We start from the raw sequence: 21,883 nt of genomic DNA, 5'->3' as shown, positions 1-21,883 counted from the left end.
TGAAACCCAACTAGATCTATTACTTCGCTATGTCTGTGTCTTCCGGTCTCCCTCTGGCTGGACACCCCGGAAGCACTGGCCCTGTGGTCTTCCAGGCCCTCCCACAACCTCCGCCTCTCTCTGAGGCAGCTGGGGCTGGGGAGAGAGCCGTGGTCTGGGAGCCGCAGGCCTGGGGCAGCCCAGCTGCAGGTGGTGGACGATGGTGTGCCCTGGGCCCACCTCTCCTCACTTGGCTTTGGGGAACCCTGTGGGAGTGCAAAGGCGGTGGTCTCCACTGCCACCCCCACCCAGTCCCCGCTTTGGGACCCCTGCCCAGCTTGTGCCGCTTTGTCCCGCTGTCTCTGTCTGGTTTACTTTGTCTGAACTTCATAGTGATACAGATTAAGGCCAACAGGACCCCAGGTGTGTGAGCAGGGTCCCAGGAACTTCCTGCGGGTGCGAAGCCAGGTCCCTGGGGGTCAGTTGTGCCCCTGCGGGTGCTGGAGGGCAGAGTGCATGGCTGCTGTGGAGGGCTTGGTCCAGGGCCCGGCCAGCAGTGGGGTGGGGCTGGTGGTCGTCATGGTGACCTGGAGCATCTGCTCGCCCTGTATCAGTCTCAGCAGGGCCCGGAGGCGCTCCAAGGATGACTGGGTGCCCCTCTGCTGGGCCAGCAGGCTCGTTTTGAGCTCCAGGCATTTCTGTCAGGGGGAGGGGTAGAGAGAATGGTCTCAGAATTCAACTGTGGGCAGCGGTCCCCTCTGCCCAGCCCGGGACACGAGGCCCCTTTGTCCCATTGCCAAGGCCTAAAGAAACCAGGTAGGGGGCCTCACAAAAATCAGGCAGCTGCTAAAAATGGAACCAATGGCAGCCAGTTCCATGGAAGGTTTCTTTTGGAACTTAGGTCTAGAAAAGGTGCACTTCTGTAGAAGCATCATGGATCACCATGCCTCCTAGCAGACAGCTTCTTTCTCCTCCTGGGGGCAAGAAGCTCAGAGCCAGCGCTGGCTGAGCCAGCAGCTACAGAAGACCTTCACATGGCTGGGCAGGCCTGCACTCTGCCTCTTGCCTGCTGTGTCGCTTCTATGTTTTTATCCTTTCTATGACTATGGCCACATGGGGAAGCGGTAAGGACTGAAGGCCCCAGTTAGAAAGCTGGATGCATGTGCCAGCTTCATTGGACTGTCACAAATAATCACAGAGCCTCTTTCAAAGGCTTAGTGAGAGGATGAAATGAGATGCTGCATTTAAAGAGCTTTGCTAGGGCCTGGCACTGCTGTTACTATCACCACCACCACCACCACCGGCATCATCACCACCATCACCATCATCACCATCATCATCACCACCATCACCACCATCACACCACCACCATCACCACCATCACACCACCACCATCACACCACCACCATCACCACCATCACCCCACCACCATCATCACCATCACACCACCACCATCATCACCATCACACCACCATCACACCATCACCATCATCACCATCACCACCATCACACCATCACCATCACACCATCACCATCACACCATCACACCACCACCATCACCATCACCATCACCCCATCACCATCACACCATCACACCATGATCACACCACCACCATCACACCACCATCACACCACCACCACCATCACACCACCACCATCACACCACCACCATCATCACCATCATCACCATCACACCATCACCATCACACCACCATCACCATCACACCACCACCATCACACCACCACCATCACACCATCACCATCATCACCATTACCACCATCACACCATTACCATCACACCACCATCACACCACCACCATCACACCACCATCACCATCACACCACCATCACCATCACACCACCACCATCACCATCACACCACCATCACCATCACCATCACACCACCATCACCATCACCATCACACCACCATCACCACCACCATCACACCACCACCACCATCACACCACCACCACCATCACCACCACCATCACACCACCATCACCACCACACCACCACCACCATCACACCACCACCATCACACCACCACCACCATCACACCACCATCACCATCACCCCACCACCATCACACCATCACCATCATCACCATCACCATCACACCATCACCATCACACCACCATCACCATCACACCACCATCACCATCACACCACCATCACCATCACACCACCACCACCACCATCACACCACCACCACCATCACCACCACCATCACACCACCACCACCACCATCACACCACCATCACCATCACCATCACACCACCACCACCACCATCACACCACCATCACCATCACCATCACACCATCACCATCACCATCACACCACCACCACACCATCACCATCATCACCATCACCACCATCACACCACCACCATCACACCACCATCACCATCACCATCACACCACCATCACCATCACACCACCACCACCATCACCACCACCACACCACCATCACCATCACACCACCACCATCACCATCACACCACCACCACCACGATCACCATCACACCACCATCACACCATCACCATCATCACCATCACACCATCACCATCACACCACCATCACACCACCACCATCACACCACCACCATCACCCCACCACCATCACCATCACCACCACCACCACCATCACACCACCACCACACCATCACCATCATCACCATCATCACCATCATCACCATCACACCATCACCATCACACCACCATCACCATCACACCACCACCATCACACCACCACCATCAACACCATCACCATCATCACCATTACCACCATCACACCATTACCATCACACCACCATCACACCACCACCATCACACCACCATCACCATCACACCACCATCACCATCACACCACCACCATCATCACCATCACACCACCATCACCATCACACCACCATCACCATCACCATCACACCACCATCACCACCACCATCACACCACCACCACCATCACACCACCACCACCATCACCACCACCATCACACCACCATCACCACCACCATCACACCACCACCATCACACCACCACCACCATCACACCACCACCACCATCACACCACCATCACCATCACCCCACCACCATCACACCATCACCATCACCATCACCATCACACCATCACCATCACACCACCATCACCATCACACCACCATCACCATCACACCACCATCACCATCACACCACCACCACCACCATCACACCACCACCACCATCACCACCACCATCACACCACCACCACCACCATCACACCACCATCACCATCACCATCACACCACCACCACCACCATCACACCACCATCACCATCACACCATCACCATCACACCACCACCACACCATCACCATCATCACCATCACCACCATCACACCACCACCATCACACCACCATCACCATCACCATCACACCACCATCACCATCACACCACCACCACCATCATCACCACCACACCACCATCACCATCACACCACCACCATCACCATCACACCACCACCACCACGATCACCATCACACCACCATCACACCATCACCATCATCACCATCACACCATCACCATCACACCATCACACCACCACCATCACACCACCACCATCACCCCACCACCATCACCATCATCACCATCACCACCACCACCACCATCACACCACCACCACCATCACCACCATCACCCCACCACCATCACCATCACCACCACCATCACCACGGATCGTCACCACCACCATCACCATTATCATCATCTTGTCCATCACCACCCTAAGCAGGAGGAATTATGTCCATTTTGAAACAAGCTCTGAGGTTAGGTCCTTGCCAAGTCACAGAGCTGAGAAGGAGCAGAGCCAGGATGCTGTCCCTTGCTTGATAGATATTTTCTGAATGGGTCACAGGGCCGCATTCCCCACTTACTGACTTGGCCAGTGATCCTCAGTGAGTCTGTCTTCTTCCCTCAGTCACCAGACAGGGAAGCTTTGGGTCTACACCCGGCAGTGCCCCGGCCCACGCACCTGCACAGCTGAGGCCAGGCGTCGGTCCCTCTCCTCCAGCTGTTGGTGCTCGCTCTGCAGCTTGCTGCCCCTCTGCAGCAGCTTCTGCTTCTCCTCTTCTTTGACTGCCAAAGAGAAGCCACCACCAGAAAGGGCCGTAAGTGGTAGTAACCAGGCCGGCAGGGGGCGGGAGCAGGAGCAGTGGTGTGGCCAGATGCATGGGGCCTGGAAGCGCCCCCCACCCCATGCAGTAACGGCCCCGCACGCTGGACCAGTCCCTGCACCCTCTTCTCAGAGCTCTGGCCTAGAGCAGCCTGGACCCGCCAGCCCTTTCCACCCCAAGGAGGCCTCACCTGTCTTGTGGGTGACATAGGAGTGCACGATGGCCAACATCCCGGTCCAGGGCACACCCTCGTCCTTCTTTAAGGCCTGGGGACACATGGGGAAGAGTGTGGCACCTCGGACCCACCGGGACCTGCCATGCTCCGGCTGTGTGATCCTGACCTCTCTGAGCCGCAAATGTCACCGGGGGTGGCAGCCATACATCTCTCATGATCTGGCTTGCAGAGGCTGCTCAATAGGGACATCAGCGCCACGAGGGCAGGATTCTGGGTCTTGCATCCCAAACGGCCTGGCGTGGAGCCGGTGCAGACTTCTTGAATGAATGGATGAGTGAATGGTGACTTGTATTCTTCCCAAGTCCAGGGGACCCGAGGGCAGTCCTTGGCAAGTGTTAGGAACTGAATTGTGTCCTCCCCAAATACGTGCTGGAAATCCTAACCCCTGTACCTGTGATGTAATCTCATTTGGGTACAAAGTTTTCTTTGTTATGTTAACGAGGCCGTATCAGTGGAGGGCTCGTCTTAAGACAATCAATTTTGAAATATAAAACAGCAGATTAGGCACAGAAGAAAGCCAGCACAAATGGGACAAGACAGATGCCACATGGCCATTGCCGAGGTGCACAGAGAAGAAACCCCAAGGAGAACACTAGAGAAACTGAGAAGAGGATCCCCCCAACCCTCAAGTGGCAGAGGCTTCCTCTAGAGCTGGTGCCCTGAATTCAGATTTCTAGTCTCCTAAACTGTGAGACCCCCAAGTGTCTGTCAGTTTGTCGTACTGTGGGGGCTTGTGTGTTGCCGTGATGCTGGAAGCTATGCCACTGGTATTCAGATGCCAGCAGGGTCACCCATGGTGGACAGATTTCAGTTGAACTTTCAGACTAAGACAGACTAGGAAGAAGGACCCAACAGTCTACTTCTGAAAAGAATTAGCCAGTGAAAACCTTAGGAATAGCAACGGAACATTGTCTGATACAGTGCTGGAAGACGAGCCCCCCAGGTTGGAAGGCACTCAGAAGATGGCTGGGGAAGAGCTGCCTCCTCAATGATGTGGATGGAATCGAGCTTCCAGGACCTTCATTTGCTGAGGTGGCGTGACTCAAAATGAGAAGAAACAGCTGCAAACATCCATTAATAACTGGAACCTGGAATGTACGAAGTATGAATCTAGGAAAACTAGAAATCATCAAAAATGAAATGGAACGCATAAACATCGATATCCTAGGCATTAGTGAGCTGAGATGGGCTGGTACTGGCCATTTTGAATGGGACAATCATATAGCCTACTATGCTGGGAATGACAACTTGAAGAGGAATGGTGTTGCATTCATTGTCAAAAAAGAACACTTCAAGATCTCTCCTGAAATGCAACGCTCTCAGTGATAGGACAGTATCCATACACGTACAAGGAAGACCGGTTAATGCAACTATTATTCAAATTTACACACCAACCACTAGGGCCAAAGATGAAGAAACAGAAGATTTTTATCAGCTGCTGCAGTCTGAAATTGATTGAACATGCAATCAAGATGCATTGATAATTACTGGTGATTGGAATGCGAAAGTTGGAAACAAAGAAGAAGGATCAGTAGTTCGAAAATATGGCCTTCGTGACAGGAACGATGCCGGACATTGCATGATAGAATTTTGCAAGACCAATGACTTCTTCATTGCAAATACCTTCTTTCACCAACATGAACGGCGACTACACACATGGACCTCGCCAGATGGAACACACAGGAATCAAACTGACTACATCTGTGGAAAGAGACGATAGAAAAGCTCAATATCATCAGTCAGAACAAGGCCAGGGGCTGACTGTGGAACAGACCATCAACTGCTCATATGCAAGTTCAAGTTGAAATTGAAGAAAATTAGAACAAGTCCACAAGAGCCAAAGTACAACCCTGAGTATATACTACCTGAATTTTGAGATCATCTCAAGAATATATTTGATGCGTTGAACACTAATGATCAAAGATCAGATGAGTTGTGGAATGACCTCAAGGACATCACACAAGAAGAAAGCAAGAGGTCACTAAAAAGACAGGAAAGAAAGAAAAGACCAAAATAGATGTCAGAAGAGACTCTGAAACTTGCTCTCGAACGTCGAGCAGCTAAAGCAAAAGGAAGAAATGATGCAGTAAAAGAACTGGACAGAAGATTTCAAAGGGGAGTTCGAGAAGACAAAGTATTATAATGGCATGTGCAAAGACCTGGAGTTAGAAAACCAAAAGGGAAGAACACGTTCAGCATTTCTCAAGCTGAAAGAACTGAAGAAAAAAAAATTTCAGGCCGTGAGTTGCAACAGTGAAGGATTCTATGGGGGAAATATCAAATGATGCAGGAAGCATCAAAAGGAAGGACTACACAGAGTCATTATACCAAGAATTGGTCGACTTCAACCACTCTAGGAAGTAGCATACGATCAGTAACCGATGGTACTGAAGGGAGAAGTCCAAGCTGCTCTGGAGGCATTGGCAAAAAACAAGGCTCCAGGAATTGATGGAATATCAATTGAGATGTTTCAACAAACAGGTGCAGCTCTGGAGGTGCTCACTCGTCTACGCCAAGAAATATGGAAGACAGCTTCCTGGCCAACTGACTGGAAGAGCTCCATATTTATGCCTAGTCCCAAGAAAGGTGATCCAACCAAATGTGGGAATTATAGCATATCATTCATACCAAATGCAAGCAAAATTTTGCTGAAGATCATTCGAAAGTGGCTGCAGCAGTGCATCGACAGGGAACTGCCAAAAATTCAGGCTGGTTTCAGAAGAGGACATGGAACCAGGGATATCATTGCTGATGTCAGATGGACCCTGGCTGAGAGCAGAGAATACCAGAAGGATGTTTACCTGTGTTTTATTGACTATGCAAAGGCATTTGACTGTGTGGATCGTAGTAAATTATGGATAACATTGCAAAGAATGGGAATTTCAGAACACTTAATTGTGCTCATGAGGACCTGTGCACAGATCAAGAGGCAGTTGTTTGGACAGAAGAAGGGGGTACTGTGTAGTTTAAAGTCAGGAAAGGTGTGCGTCAGGGTTGTATCCTTTCACCATGCTTATTTAATCTGTATGCTGAGCAAATAATTCAAGAAGCTGGACTATATGAAGAAGAACGGGGCATCAGGATTGGAGGAAGACTCATTAACAACCTGCGTTATGCAGATGACACAACCTTGCTTGCTGGAAGTGAAGAGGACTTGAAGCACTTGCTGATGAAGATCAAAGATCACAGCCTTCAGTATGGATTACATCTCAACATAAAGAAAACAAAAATCCTCACAACTGGACCAATGAGCAACATCACGATCAGTGGAGAACAGCCTGAAGATATCAAGGATTTCATTTTACTTGGATCCACAATCAACAGCCATGGAAGCAGCAGTCAAGAAATCAAAAGACGCGTTGCACTGGGCAAATCTGTTGCAAAGGACCTCTTTAAAATGTTGAAAAGCAAAGATGTCACCTTAAAGACTAAGGTGCGCGTGACCCAAGCCATGGTATTTGCAATCGTATCATATGCATGTGAAAGCTGGACAAGGAATAAGGAAGACCGAAGAATTGATGCCTTTGAATTGTGGTGTTGGTGAAGAACACTGAATATACCGTGGGATGCCAAAAGAACAAACAAATCTGTCTTGGAAGAAGTACAACCAGAATGCTCCCTTAAAAGCAAGGATGGCGAGACTGCATCTTACATACTTTCGACACATTACAGGAGGGATCAGTCCCTGGAGAAGAACATCATGCTTGGTTAATAAAGTACAGGGACAGCGGGAAAGAGGAAGACCCTCAGTGAGGTGGACTGCCACAGTGGCTGCAAAATGGGCTTAAATGTAACAACGATTGTGAGCCTGGCACAGGACCAGGCAGTGCTTCATTCTGTGGCACATAGGGTCGCTATGAGTCGGAGCCGACTCGACAGCACCTAACAACAAACTGAGAAAATGTATTTCTGTTTGTTAAAACACCTTCCCCCCTCCCATGGTATTTCTGTTACAGCAACACAAGGGAACTAAGACAGCAAGCCAGGGACAATGGGGGACCCCGTGAGGCCCCTCCAGTGTGCTGAGGTGGGCAAAGAATATCGTTTTCTCTCCACACCCGCCCAACAGTTGTGGCCCCAGAGCAGTCACGGTGCAGGGGCTAGTGGACCACACAGGGGACAGCCCCACAGCAGCACGCAGCTCACCACGTCCACCCTCTGCCTTGGTGCCCACAAGACCCTGAACGATGGGAACTCACAACTGTTAATGTTTCCTGAAATAAAGGTATAACTGCCTTTGCTTATCCGCGTAACAGGGTCTCAGAGAAGAGACCTCCAACAAAAGCACCGCTCCCAACTGCAAGCCGCACACATAACCACCATTCTGAAGTATCTTCTTCCAGACTTTTTCCTGCAGTTTTTTTTCCTCAGGTAACTGGCCACCAAACTATACGACAGGTGTAGAGCCTTAAAAAAAAATTTTTTTTTAAAACTTCATTCCATATGTTGGAACCCTGGTGGCACGGTGGTTAAGAGCTCGGCTGCTAACCAAAAGGCTGGAAGTTCAAATCCACCAGCCACTCCTTGGAAACCCTATGGGACAGTTCTACTCTGTCCTATAGGGTCGCTACAGACAGGACTGACTCGAAGGCAATGGGTTTGGTCATTCCACGTAATAAAGAAGTTCCAAAGAATTCTGAACTTTGTTAAAAAAAAAAAACAAAAAAACCTTCTTGCAATGACTACATACTATTGTGCTGAACACAAGCACTGGGATTTAGTGAACCATCTCCTGTTGCTGGGAGTTAGGTTGTTTCCATCTTTTCCCTTTTATAAATAAAAGGTGAAGGACTTCTTCACGCATAAAACTGCCTGTGTTCAGGTCACTTCCTTAGACTACATTCCTCACGGTAGGGTTTCGCGTTTGAGGTGTACTCATTGTAAAATACTGCAACGTGTAAGACTGCCTGTCTCACAGCAACATCACCAGAAGTGAGTGTTACTGTTTTTTGCTACAATACGCTTTTCATTTGTATGTCGCTGGCTATCACTAAGACTGAACATATTAATTGGCACTGTTATTTTTGGTTCATGTTGTTAGTCTGGTTCTTCGAGGGGGGAATTGGAGTGCAGGGGCTGCAGACTTGTCCCAAGTCACACGGTGGCAGGGGACAGCTCTGGTCGCTCCTCTAAAACAGTGCTTCTCAGCCGGCAATGTCTGTGATGGCCGTGACTTGCGGTGGGTACTACTGGCGGTGGGGACAGGCAGGGATGTTGCTTAACATCCTGCAGTGCCCAGGACACTACCACCAAAGTGAATGATCAGACCCAAAATGCCAATTGGGCTGGGGCTGAGAAAGCTGCTGACACCCAGGCTCCTCTTTCCGGCCCCTCCCATCTCTGACCCAGGGCGGGGCCACCCAGGAAGCACAGATGTGTGAACTGCCTCCCAGGTACTGGGTGGGGGAAGCCGCACCCGTACGCCTCTGGTACCTTCTGCTGGCACTGGGGGCACACCCACACGCCCTTGGGCGCCGTCTTGAGGGGCGGATCCAGGCAGCTGAGGTGGTAGGCCCCGGGGCAGGTGCCGCAGGGCTGCAGGTTGGCACCCCGCTTGCAGGCCACACAGTGCTCATCATGGGTGATCTCGCTCTGGAAGAGAAAAACGGCCAGCACTGGTCAGCGGGGTCTGGGCAGCTGCCACTGTCACCCCTGGGGACCCAGCTCTTGTGCCAGCAGTACTCAGCATGCAGGGAGAGTGGGGTTAGCCCCTGATGGTGATGGTATTGGGGCAGGCTGGGTCCCAGGAGGGGGAGCAGCTGCCAGATGCCCCAGAATCTAGTAATGACCCCTGGGCCACATCTATTAGTGGGCAGTGTCCCCGAGTCAGGCATGGCTAGGCTACGGTATTCTGATTCTGGACTCCTAGGCAAGGTGCCTGCTGTGGCCAGACACCTGCTGGCCCAGGAGAAAGTCCTCCTTGATGTTGGTCCACTGTACCCGAGGCCCAGGTCCTGTGGGTGGGGCCCAGGCCAAGGCTCCCACAGCTTCCTGCCACAGACTCCATGCATGCCCGGCCTCGGCGAGTAAGGGTGGGACCTGTGACAAGCTATAGGTACCCTCTCTGCCTGGCACCCCTAAATTGTCTTCACACCACCTCAGTCGAACCTGGCACCTCCAACAACCAGGTGAGTTACCTCACACCTTAATTTCCACATCTGTCACGTGGGACAAGGATGCCAGCCCTGGTGGTTATTGGGAAGTCCCAACGGGATGAACCTGTGTGTGCCAGAGCCTAGGCAGGGAGCTTCTATGAGGTAGGGGAGCGTCCTCCTTTCCTTGGGGTGAGGGAACTTTAAATGTCCCCTCTACAGCGTTCATTGGTTGTTCAGCCTCTATTTACACACTCCCAGTAACAGGGAGCTCACTACTGTACCAGCCAGACTGCTGCAGTGCCGACAGCTCTGGCTGAGCGAGGAGGGAGCATTTTTGTAAGCCCACATCCCTGTAACCTGCCAAATGGGAACCGTTTCTCACCACCCCTGCACTCTGACTCGGTCCCCTGTCCTGTACCAGCAGCTCCAAGGCTCATACGATGGCAGAGGTGAAAGAGACCAGAGGGATCTCGTCTGGGATGACCCATGCCACGAGGCCACGGGATCAAAAAGGCAGCCCAGGGCTACCCACAGGAGGGAGCGGCAGACAGGCGAGGACTCGGTGATCCACGTCCATGCCCCTCGTTTCAGGGCCCAGGGAAGGCGAGGCACTTGCTGAGGTCACACAGCGAGCTAGAGGGAGGGCGGGGACCAGCATCCAGGAGCCCAGGACCTGCCAGCTGTGGACACACGTTGCCAGGCATGCCGGCACCTTTCTGTGCCACTGCAGCAGTCGCTGTGGGAACATAGTCTGACCAGGGCTGGATGGACCCAATGCTGTCGCTTTTTAGAGCTTGACCAGTCCAAGTCTTTACGGCTGGAAAATGTTTTTCTGAGATCAGAGATTTAGTAAGGAGAAACACTGAATAAATTCTGAGATTGTGTCCGGGACTGAGGTCAGCACCAGTCAATGTCCTAGAAGCAAGGACAAGCTGTGTGGATGAGGGTCTCACGGAAGCACAGGCATGTGGGCAGGTGGGGTGAGGCTCTGGGGATGACTGAGTCCAGCAGGCGACAGAGAGGGGCAGCTCTGCCTAGGGTCACGCGGGGCCCAGGACGCTCGCACCCCCCGCCGCTGCTTCCACTGAGCCTTCCCAGCTACGGGGCTCACTGCATCCCCGTGGCTGGGCAGGGACGGCTCCTGTTAGAATCCAGAAGCTAAGCCCTGCAGCGATGTCCTGCTGCCCAAAAGGCTGGAAAGTGGACTTGGGTGTTCTGGAACATTCTGGCACTGAGCCCAGCGGCCCAACTCCTGGCTCAACTCCAGGAGAGAACGTGGGGCACCTCCTCCCTGGCCTTGCTGGGCGTGATGGTACCTAGACCATAGGTCACCCCCTTTACTGAAAGCATGCGCCATCCCACCCAGGTGTGAAGATGGAGGCAGACACGTACCTTCCAGAAGGGGTCCTCATTGGCTAGCACGGGGAAGAAGGGTGGAGAATGTGTTAGCGGGCTTCGAAGGAGCACAAATCAGGATAGGGTCCATCAGGCCTAGTGTGGCTTGGCCCTCACGCAGGACACGATGGGAGACCCCAGTGACACCTGGGTCCTCACCCAGGGCATGACGGGAGGCCCACTAGGACAAGACCAAGGCCCTCACCCAGGGCATAATGGGAGGCCCACCAGGCCAAGACAAGGGTCCTCGCCCAGGGCATGATGGAGGCCCACGAGGCCCTAGTGATACCTGGTCCTCACCCAGGGCATGATGGAAGGCCCACCAGACCAAGACCAGGGTTCTCACCCAGGGCATGATGGGAGGACCAGGAGGCCCCAGTGACACCTGGGTCCTCACCCAGAGCATGATGAGGGGCCCACAAGGCCCCAGTGACACCTGGGTCCACACACAGGGCATGATGGGAGGACCATAAGGCCCCAGTGACACCTGGGTCCACACCCAGGGCATGATGGGAGGACCATAAGGCCCCAGTGACACCTGGGTCCTCACCCAGGGCATGATAGGAGGCCTGCCATGAGCACCCTAGTGAGAAATGGTGGGAAGAAGGGTCTTTACCCTGGCTGGTGGCCAGGACCCACCCCGGGAACAGGCTGGCCATGGCCTCTGATCTCCGAGGATCACACAGCAGGGAGCTGCCCAGGCACAGGGAGCCATCCTCCAGGAACTCTGCAAACGTGGCTTATTTTCAATGCTTTGTTGGCCACAATCCACTCCTATTCTCATACCAAAGCAGACAATTTTCATGACTATACATGAGAACAGTTGCCCTTTTAGTTTCTGGATGAGACCTGCCTGTAGTAACCACCCTGTGGAAAGAACACTCCTTATGTCTGCACAGCTCTAGACAGCTTACGGATGCTCTCCTTTTACCCCTGGTGTCGTTGTTCCTACTCTGAGAGGCAGGTACTGTGACAGGCCCACTTTACAGATGAATAAGCCCAAACAAGTGGAGGAGACAGGACGTGCTGAAAGCCACACACAGTATCAAGAAACAGGCACTCATTTTCTGCCCTTAAGACTCCTGCATTTTTCTAATGGAAAATAAAGCACATCCTCCTTGCTGGCTGTGGCTATGTGGGTTTCTTGGCTCCCCTGAGGCCCTGTACTAGGGCAAGGATAGCAGAGAGGGAAGGGCCTGTGGGCCCTCGGATGGAGCATGGGCCTCAGGCCAGTCCCAGCCTGTCTGAGCCGAGGGCCCTAGAAGATCTGGTCCAAGGCCTTGTGAAAACGGAGCATGAGGCAGAGATGGCAAGAGACCCAGGGTTCCTGTGTCCAGTCTCAGTTCTCTGGCTGCCAGGGCAGGCACACGAGGGTGGGCAAGGTGTGGGTCTTCAGAGTTGCCCAGCCCGGGAGGTGTCTGATGTTGCCTAGGGGTGGGGGAGAAGGGGCAGAGAGCAAAGAAAGCTTCTCCCCAGGGCCACCTGGTAGCAGGTGGTGCCTTGCCTAGGCCACACTGGCTGGGCACAGGGACAGAGGCAAATGAGGCCACACCCAGGACCTGTAGCAGGGTGGCCTGCGGCACCTGCCTTGGAATGTGGCACCACACCTGTGTGGGCTGCAGACGGAGGGCAGGTAGGGGCCTCATCCCTACCCAGGCCAGCCCTGTGGTGAGCAGTCTTGCAACCATACCTCAGGCACCATGTGGCTGGGTCTTTGCTCAGGAGAGGGGAGCAGCCCCGAGCCCTGGGTCCCAGGCCTTCTGTGTGCCCTGAGGCAGCACCGCTGCTCAGAGCCCCAGTTTCTGCCCCTGCCAGATGGCAGGGGACTCCCCTGTTCTTCCTAAAGGAGCTGTGAGGGCGAAGCAGACAATGGCTCGAAGGTGACTGTCAACATACTGCCCACAAGGCGGGAACCAGTCATTGCTGTAGTGCAGATGCGTCTCCCTAGATGGGGCCAGGCCTGGGCACCCCTAAACAGCCCCCTGTCACCTGGAGGTAGGAAGGCTGCAGGTGGAACAGCCCCCGCCCTGGCCCAGCAACAGAGGCCACAGGCCCCCGGCAGCACACACCTCTTGCTGTGAGGAACAGGGGGTTGTTGAGATAGTTGGACGCCAACCGTTTCCTCTGCAGGAGACAAAACAGAACAACAAAACCCCGGATCAGTGGGCAGCCTCTACTCAGCCTGCTGCCTCGGCCATCTGCCCTGCCGAGGACCCACCCAGGACAGGCTCCCCCTACCTGGGGGGACAGGCTCCCCTGGGCATCCCAGCTGAGGCAGAAGAGGGACAGATGTGGAGGGACACGGGGGCAGCAGGAGAGCAGGGATGCAAGGGTGTAATAGCAGGCAGCATGGGGCTCTGCCTTGTGGGGGCCACAACGCCCACCTCTGTCCTGGTGGGCACCCCTGTCTGAGTCAGGAACGGCATGTCAGAGACCCCAAATCGAGGCAGGCCGGTAACGAAGCCAATGTTTTGTTATCTGTCTGTCTCCTGTATTTTATTTCTCAGTGGCACTGGAGTCGGCTGGGGCCTTGCAATATCCTCTCCTAGTCCTCTCAGAGCCGTCTGGGACACTGCACTTCGTCCCCCAGGGCCCAGGTGGACGCACAGAGAGGCCATGTTTGGAGTTTGAGGGCTACTGTGTGGAGATGGGCTGAATGCCCCCACAGGTGGCTGTGAAGCCACTCCCTGGAGCCCAGCTCAGCGTGAACCTCAGTGGTCCTGCTTCCCACCTCCCTCCTGCTTCCTCCCAGAGGGACTGCAGCTGGAGGGCAATCTGGCCCCTCCCCGCCCCCCTTCTGGGCCTATTCTCTTGGGGTCAGCTTGTCCACGATGTACACACTGGCCACCTCCAGGCTGACAGGGCAGGCTCCACAGACAAGGCGCGCGGTGGTCCTGGGAGGCCCGGGGCAGCGGCACTGCTGACTGGGCCACACCCGCCACCCGACTCAGGGTGAGGAAGCCCGAAGCCCCAGGAGCCAGCATGTAAACCAGACTCCCCAGTGCAGCTTACACCTGGGGGATCGTGCATCTTCCTGACCTTTCTCTCACTGATTCTGAACTCGACACCGTCTGAACCCCAGACCCAAGAGGGGCAGGTGAGTGAGACGACCAGAGTGTGGGAGGCCCAGGGAACTTTCCCTGCCCCTCCCCTGCAGCGGCACCCCACCTCAGTCTCCAGGAGGCCACTGTAGGCGGGGTTGGCAGTGCTTCTTCTCTTCCGCTCTTGGCGCTTGCTCTGGATTTCTGGAAAGCAGACACCGGGGTTACTGGGTCCTTCCTACTCTTACCTGCTTCCGCGGCACAGCCTGGACTCCACCGTGCCCTCCTTCATGCCCCAATGCCTCTCTGCTGCTGGAAGCCTTGTCTGAAGCCCAGCACCCATGCCCCAGAGTGGCCCCGGGCGGGTTGGGGTCTCCAGGGATCACCCATTCTGTTCTGGTGGCCTCAGGCTGTGACAGGTGGGTGGAGGGTGACAGGTACCCAGAATCCAGGGACCCCACTCTTAGCAGACACCCTCTGTGTAGTCACCTGGCCTGCAGTCGTCTCTCTTGGAGACAACAGACTGGGGCCGGCTGAGCCGCAGGTGAGGCTCAGGGCTTATAGGGAGACCAGGCCCACATTTGCTGCTCAGGGGACTTGGCCTGAGTCACGCCTGAAACGAAAGCTCTTTGCAAGGGCCTGCTATGTTCTGTACCCTGTAGTGAGAATGATCCCTGTACAGTGATTGTGTTCTTTTTTTCTCTTTTTGCTTTGACTGCCAGGAGGGTCTAAGTCAAATATTTGGTGCAGCCTTTGGGGCTGGGTTGGGAGCTGTGACGTGCCTCTCCACGTGCAGTGGTTCTGATGTTCTTCTCAAACCTCTTTCTCCTTGGACCTGGGTTTTCTTTTTTAAGCCTTTTCCATATGATTGAGTATGTTTCCAAGAGGGCATCTCAGACCCTCTGAGGAAGAAGACAGGGCCCAAGGAGGTACATATTTAGAACATCACAAGGGAACAGTATCCAAAATGAGGTCTGTTTGTAAGAAAAAATAATAGAAATCACAGCACTTTCCTCTCAATCCCACAACTCTGCAAACAAAGATGAAATTTTTCTTGTGTTGCAGATGAAGAAACCGAGGGTCAGAGTGGGGAAAAGAGACAAGAGATCCCAACAATGGATTTGGGGCGTGTATGCGGTGCCTATGCGCGTGTGCGTGTGTGTGAAACTTTGTCTTGTCTCTGTGATGGAAACAACTGACCTCCAGCGTTGGTGTAGCCGTCCCAGAAAGGGGCTCACGCTCGGGTGCTACCATCTGACCAGGGGCATCCTGAGGCCTGCCGCTTCTCTCTGAGGCCACACCCACCTCCAGGTAGACCCCCGTAGCGGGATCTTCTTCAGCCAGGCCCAGCCTCCACCCCACCTGGCAGTCAGTCCCAGCCCAGCCTGCCACTTGTCCTTACCTTCCAAGTGCTCCGTTGTAACCAGCCCCAGGGCTACCATGAAGGCGATTTTCTGAGGGAGGGAAACAGATAGGAGAGATAACATGGCCTCCAACATTCAGTCTTTCAACAAATGCTACTGAACGCTTACTCTGCTGTGGGTGCAGGCTAGATCTCTGGGTGCCCCAGTCCCTGGGGGCCGTAGTTCTGGGCCAAGTCAGCATCTAAGGATCCCAGTCAACAAAGACAACTCACAGGAAACTTGAGAGAAGCTGCTTGGAGCAAATAAGGACCCCTGAATGTGCTGGATAAATACGCTTGTTCAAGTGTATTTTAAAGGCCTAAGATGCATAAAAGGAGCTTTGGTGGTACAGTGGTTAAGCACTTGGCTGCTAACTGAAAAGTTGGTGGTTTGAACCCGCCAGCTGCTTCATGTGAGAAAGATGTGGCAGTCTGCTTCTATAATGACTTATAAACAGCCTTGGAAACCATACGGGGAAGTGCTACTCCAGCCTATATAGGGTCACTGTGAATCGGATTGTACTCATCAGCAACGGATTTGGGTTTTTTGGTTTAAGGTGCATAAAGGAGCAATGGTGGCCCAATGGTTAAGCGCTCAGCTGCTACGCAAAAGGTTGGTGGTTTGAACCCACCCTCGGCTCCAAGGGAGAAAGATGTGGTGATCTGCCTCCGTAAAGATTACAGCCTTGGAAACCTTACAGGGCACTTCTACTCTGTCACATAGGGTCATCAGGAGTCGGAATCGACTTGGTGGCACTCAAAAACAAGTTACATAAAATTGGATCATCACAATCATTGGTTCATACCATTTTCTTTATTGCTCCTCTCATGGTTCCTGTTATTTGTTAATGTAATAATAAATTGAATATGCATGAACCCACTGTTGTTGTTAGGTGCCATCCAGTCTGTTCCAACTCATAGTGACCCCGTGTACAACAGAATGAAACGCTGCCCAGTCCTGTGCCATCCTCACAATCATTGTTATACTTGAGCCCACTGTTGCAGCCACCGTGTCAGTCCATCCCATTGAGGGTCTTGCTCTTTTCTGCTGACCCTGTACTTTGCCAAGCATGATGTCCTTCTCCAGGGACTGGTTGGATCACCTTTCTTTGGAACAGGCATAAATATGGATCTCTTCCAGTCAGTTGACCAGGTAGGTGTCTTCCTAATTTCTTGGCATAGACGAGTGAGCACTTTCAGCATTGCATCTGTTCGTTGAAACATCTCATTTGGTATTCCATCAACTCCTGGAGACTTATTCTTCGCCGATGCCTTCAGTGCAGCTTGGACTTCTTCCTTCAGGACAATCAGTTCTTGATCATGTGCTACCTCCTGAAATGCCTGAACGCCGACCAGTTTTTATGGGTACATGACTGTGTGTATTCCTTCCATCTTCTTTGGGTCCTTCCTGTGTCGTTTAATAGCTTCCCTGTAGGATCCTTCAGTGTTGTAATTGGAGCCTTCAATTTATTCCTCAGTTCTTCCCGTTTGAGAAATGCTGAACATGTTCTTCCCTTTTGGTTTTCTATCTCCAGGTCTTTGCACATTTCATAATAATACTCTGTCTTTTTGAGCCGTCCTCTGAAATCTTCTGTTCAGCTCTTTTACTTCATCATTTCTTCCTTTCATTTTAGCTACCTTCAGGAGCCACTTTCAGTGTCTCTTCGTCGTCCATTTTGGTCTTTTCTTTCTTTCCTGTCTTTTTAATGACCTCTTGCTTTCTTCATGTATGTCATTCCTGGGCTGTATGTGCCACATATTTTATCCATTTATATTCCATTGGGGGGCCCTGGTGGCGCAGTGGCTACGCGTTTAGCTGCTAACCAAAAGGTCAGCAGTTCAAATTCACCAGCTGCTCCTTGGAAGCCCTATGGGGCAGTTCTACTCTGTCCTATAGGGTCACTATGAGTCAGAATTGACTCGATGGCAAAAGATTTTTTTGGTTTTATCCTAGAAAGTCTTAACAATGAGCCACGCCCACTTGATATGATTTGAAGTGGGTGATACCTTCCCCATTTCTTATCAATATTTTCATTATAGTGTATGGATTTTTGAGTCTTGGATAGAGACTCTGAGGTTATAAAGGAATATGCTTATATTTAATTTTTGCTCTTACAGATTCATTTTTTACATTTAAATTTTTGATCCATTTGGAGTTGTGCAAAGAACTTTTAAAGTTTGAGGTGCCAGCAGGTCTAATTGGGGAGACTTCAGAACTAAAACTAAGCACTCCACTCAGAAATTAAACCGAGGGCCTTACTTCTACGCTCCTGATGACCATTCGGCTTCTGTTAAAGCTTGCTGTCTGAAAAACAAAGCTCAGTCGCACCTGTTATGTTAAGAGTGTTCCCACAACTGGTCTTAGAAAAAGCTTCACTGGTTGGTTGTTAAAGTCCGCTAAAGCGTATAGATAAACATGTTGTTTTAACCACCTTAAAGAAGGTCCCCAGCAAGGGCCTAGGCATTCTTTTCTCTCAGCTAAATATCTGGAGTTTATTTACACTTTCCTAAATAAGGGAGTCCTGGTGGCACTGCGGTTAAGAGCTTGGCTGCTAACTAAAAGGTTGGCAGATCAAATCCACTAGCCGCCCCTTGGAAACCCTACAGGGCAGTCTCCTCTGTCCTACAGGGTTGCTATGAGTTGGAATTGACTCCATGACAGTGGGTTTGTTTTGTTTTTTGTTCCTAACTAATGGTCAGTTTTATATCCAAAGATTCCAACTAAGTTGGCCCAGCTGCAGAGTTATCACTGAACTTCCATATGGCTCAACTTTCAGGTCAAAATTGTTCATACTTTTCATTTTGAAATAATGCCTTAGTAAAACTGTATCAAGTGTGAGAGATTTGCCTTAGACTAGAAGCTAATATAAAGGAAGTTTCACGGTTAATTACCATCCTCGTAAATCTCACCTCCTCTCCCGCCGTTGCTTTGCCGTGAAACCGTTATCTGCACTCACTCTGCTTGTTAAACATCTCTGTTTTGCCCGTAAAGCAGAGCATACCGTTACAGCCAGCTGAATGCGGCACAGCCAGCTGAATGCGTGCTCTCCCGTGGTTTATTCTTTCAATAAATTTTATTTGTTTTAATATCAAATTAGAGTGTTGGTCCAGAGACTTCACGAGAACGGAATTGATTCTGGTATGGACGTTGTGGAGTATGGATTCATTTTTTCCATATGGTTACCCATTTGTTCTAATATTATTTACTGAAAATTCTATCTTCTCACTGATTTAAGTTCACACTTAAATCACATACTAAATTATCAATATTTGGGCCTATTTCTGGGGCCTCTGTTCTGTTCCTTAAATCTGTCTGCACGATCATGAACCACTACCGTGCTTTGAGTTACTGAGGCTTTACAGAGTGTTTGACTCTCCAGTTGAGTCAGAATCTCTTCATTGTTCTTCCTGTTCAAAATTTCCTTGGCTCTTCTTGCTTGTCTATTTGTCTATATGAAATGCAAAAATCATCTTAGGGAGCTCTGAGGGTGGAGGGACTAGTTGGTCTATTTACTGGGCTGATGTTAAAATGATAAATTAACTTAGGAAGCACTGACTTTATAATATTGAATCTTTCTTTCCAAAACCATGGTGGGCTTCTCTGTTTTTTGTTCTTTTTTTTTTTTGCCTTCAGGAGTATATGAAAATTTTCCTCATATAGGAATTGAATATTTTTGCTGTGTTTATTCCTAGGCATTTTACCTTGTTGTTATGGTTATAAATGGTGTTGTCTAGAAAGCTTCTAATAGGTCGCCGATGTGTACATGAAGATTACTGGTGTCTGCATATTAATTTTACACCCTGTTGCCAAGACAATTCTCTTATTGCCTGTAGCAAGCTTCCACCAGTTCTCTTGGATTTTCTAGACATACAATCACATCATCAGCAAAGAGTGGCTGTTTATTCTTTTCAATTTTGTCTCCTTCTTGTTAAATATAGTCCTTCCACTCAATTTATCAGTTTTAAATGGTAGTTTTTAATTTTTTTTAAGTCTTAACTGCTACAAATGAGACAATCTGAGAGCTTATTCTATTTCCCACCTTCTTTCCCAACTTGTCCTCAAAATTTTAAACGGTTAAGCGCTTGGTTGCTAATCGAAAGGTTGGCGGTTCAAACCCACCCAGTGGCTCTGTGGGAGAAAGACCTGGCGACCTGCTTCCACAAAGATTAAACCCGAAACCCGTTGCTGTCGAGTCAGTTCTGACTCATGGTGACCCTACAGGACAGAGCAGAACTGTTCCACAGGGTTTGCAAGGAGTGGCTGGTGGATTCGAACTGATGACTGTTTGGTTGGCAGCCGTACCTCTCAACCACTGCCTAGGAAACCCTACGGGCCAGTTCTACTCTGTCACATGGGGTTGCCATGAGTTGGAAAGTCTCGAAGGCAGCTAACAACAACCTTAATATTTTTGTTAGATAATCTTGTCTACATTTTCGGAGCATGTGATATTTCCATTCTGTTCCAACATCCTCACCCTGCTTAGTCTTACTCTGCGGTTAAACGTATTTGATGCTCGCCCAGCGCTGGTATCCAAGTTTCCCCAGTTGTCTCCTGACTGGCTGGGGCTGAGCCTCCAATAGTTTCTCATGAATAGCTTACGGGAACAATCTTTTCTGAGATCTTTGCAGGTTTAAAACTTTTTACCTGCAGCTTTTAAACTTGAAGGATAGCTTAGCTGGATATAAATTCCTTGGCTCTCACTTTCTTCCCTTTAGTATCTTGTCAATTTGCTCTACCGTCTTCTGGAATTAAACGGTGCTGTGTTAAGGTCAGAAGTCAGCCTGACCGTTTTCCCTCTCCAGCGATTTGATTCTTTTGCCAGGATGTCAACGTGATTCTTTCATTTCCATTGACAAACCAACCATTTCATTGGGTTGTGTCTCAGTGTTCACTCTGTGCATCAATTTTCCCTGGTACACAGTGTGTCTTTTCAATATGTAGATTAAAGTCATCTTTTATTTCAGTAAACTTTTCTTGAACTACATCTAAAAAACAATGAAGCAGCACCACCCCATGAAAAAAATGGGGTCCATAAAATCCAATCCTGTAAAATGTGTGGTTACCTTAATGCGAGATTAATGAAATGACTAGGACAGCTGCACTGTTGCCTGAATGGGAATTCTGAGGTTCCACTGCTTGATCTAATCAATACTAGTCCAGGCTACAGTTTGGTGCCACCTGCTTCAACATTACTGGGTCCTGTGGCTGACTAGGTCAGTAGCAGTGACTCTAGGAATCCCCAGTAGCTGGAACCTGTTTCACTGGCCTACTCTGGGAAGACTGGCTGTGAGAATACTAGGGATATGAAGACTACGTTCTTGCCTCCTGTTTCCCCACTCAATCTTTCCCTTCCTTCCACTTCCCCCTCACTCACAAAAGATGGCTTTAGCCTACCCCCATCTGAGAACAGGCAACAGGAGCCAACTGCCTATCACATTGTATCCAAATTCACATGTTTACAAGGAAATAGGACAAAGTTTTACTGTATTTATTTTGTTCCATTGTTCTGGTTTCCTTCTTTGGAGTCTCCAGTTATATATCTGTTGTATCGCATTTGTTTGTCTTCTATAGACACTTTCCCTCT

At 50.9% G+C, this 21,883-nt stretch overlaps 1 protein-coding gene across 2 annotated transcripts in view; it reads right to left on the bottom strand.

Annotated features, from left to right (window-relative positions):
* Positions 1-458: 458 nt before the first annotated feature.
* Positions 459-21,883, bottom strand: part of PHF21B (PHD finger protein 21B) — a 141,728-nt gene continuing 120,303 nt past the window's right edge. For both annotated transcript variants that reach the window (XM_064285212.1, XM_064285213.1), the window contains exons 6-13: positions 16,299-16,350; positions 15,024-15,100; positions 13,925-13,979; positions 11,853-11,875; positions 9,799-9,957; positions 4,321-4,396; positions 3,989-4,092; positions 459-677 (exon numbers count right to left, since the gene is read on the bottom strand). In XM_064285212.1, the coding sequence (XP_064141282.1) occupies positions 459-677; positions 3,989-4,092; positions 4,321-4,396; positions 9,799-9,957; positions 11,853-11,875; positions 13,925-13,979; positions 15,024-15,100; positions 16,299-16,350 (765 nt within the window). The remainder of the gene's footprint in view (positions 678-3,988; positions 4,093-4,320; positions 4,397-9,798; positions 9,958-11,852; positions 11,876-13,924; positions 13,980-15,023; positions 15,101-16,298; positions 16,351-21,883) is intronic.

The sequence above is a fragment of the Loxodonta africana genome, chromosome 4 (assembly GCF_030014295.1).
Source record: "Loxodonta africana isolate mLoxAfr1 chromosome 4, mLoxAfr1.hap2, whole genome shotgun sequence".
NCBI classification, from domain to species: Eukaryota; Metazoa; Chordata; class Mammalia; order Proboscidea; family Elephantidae; genus Loxodonta; species Loxodonta africana.
Note: the sequence above shows the minus strand (reverse complement) of the source record. Positions and strands in the feature narration are given on the sequence as shown.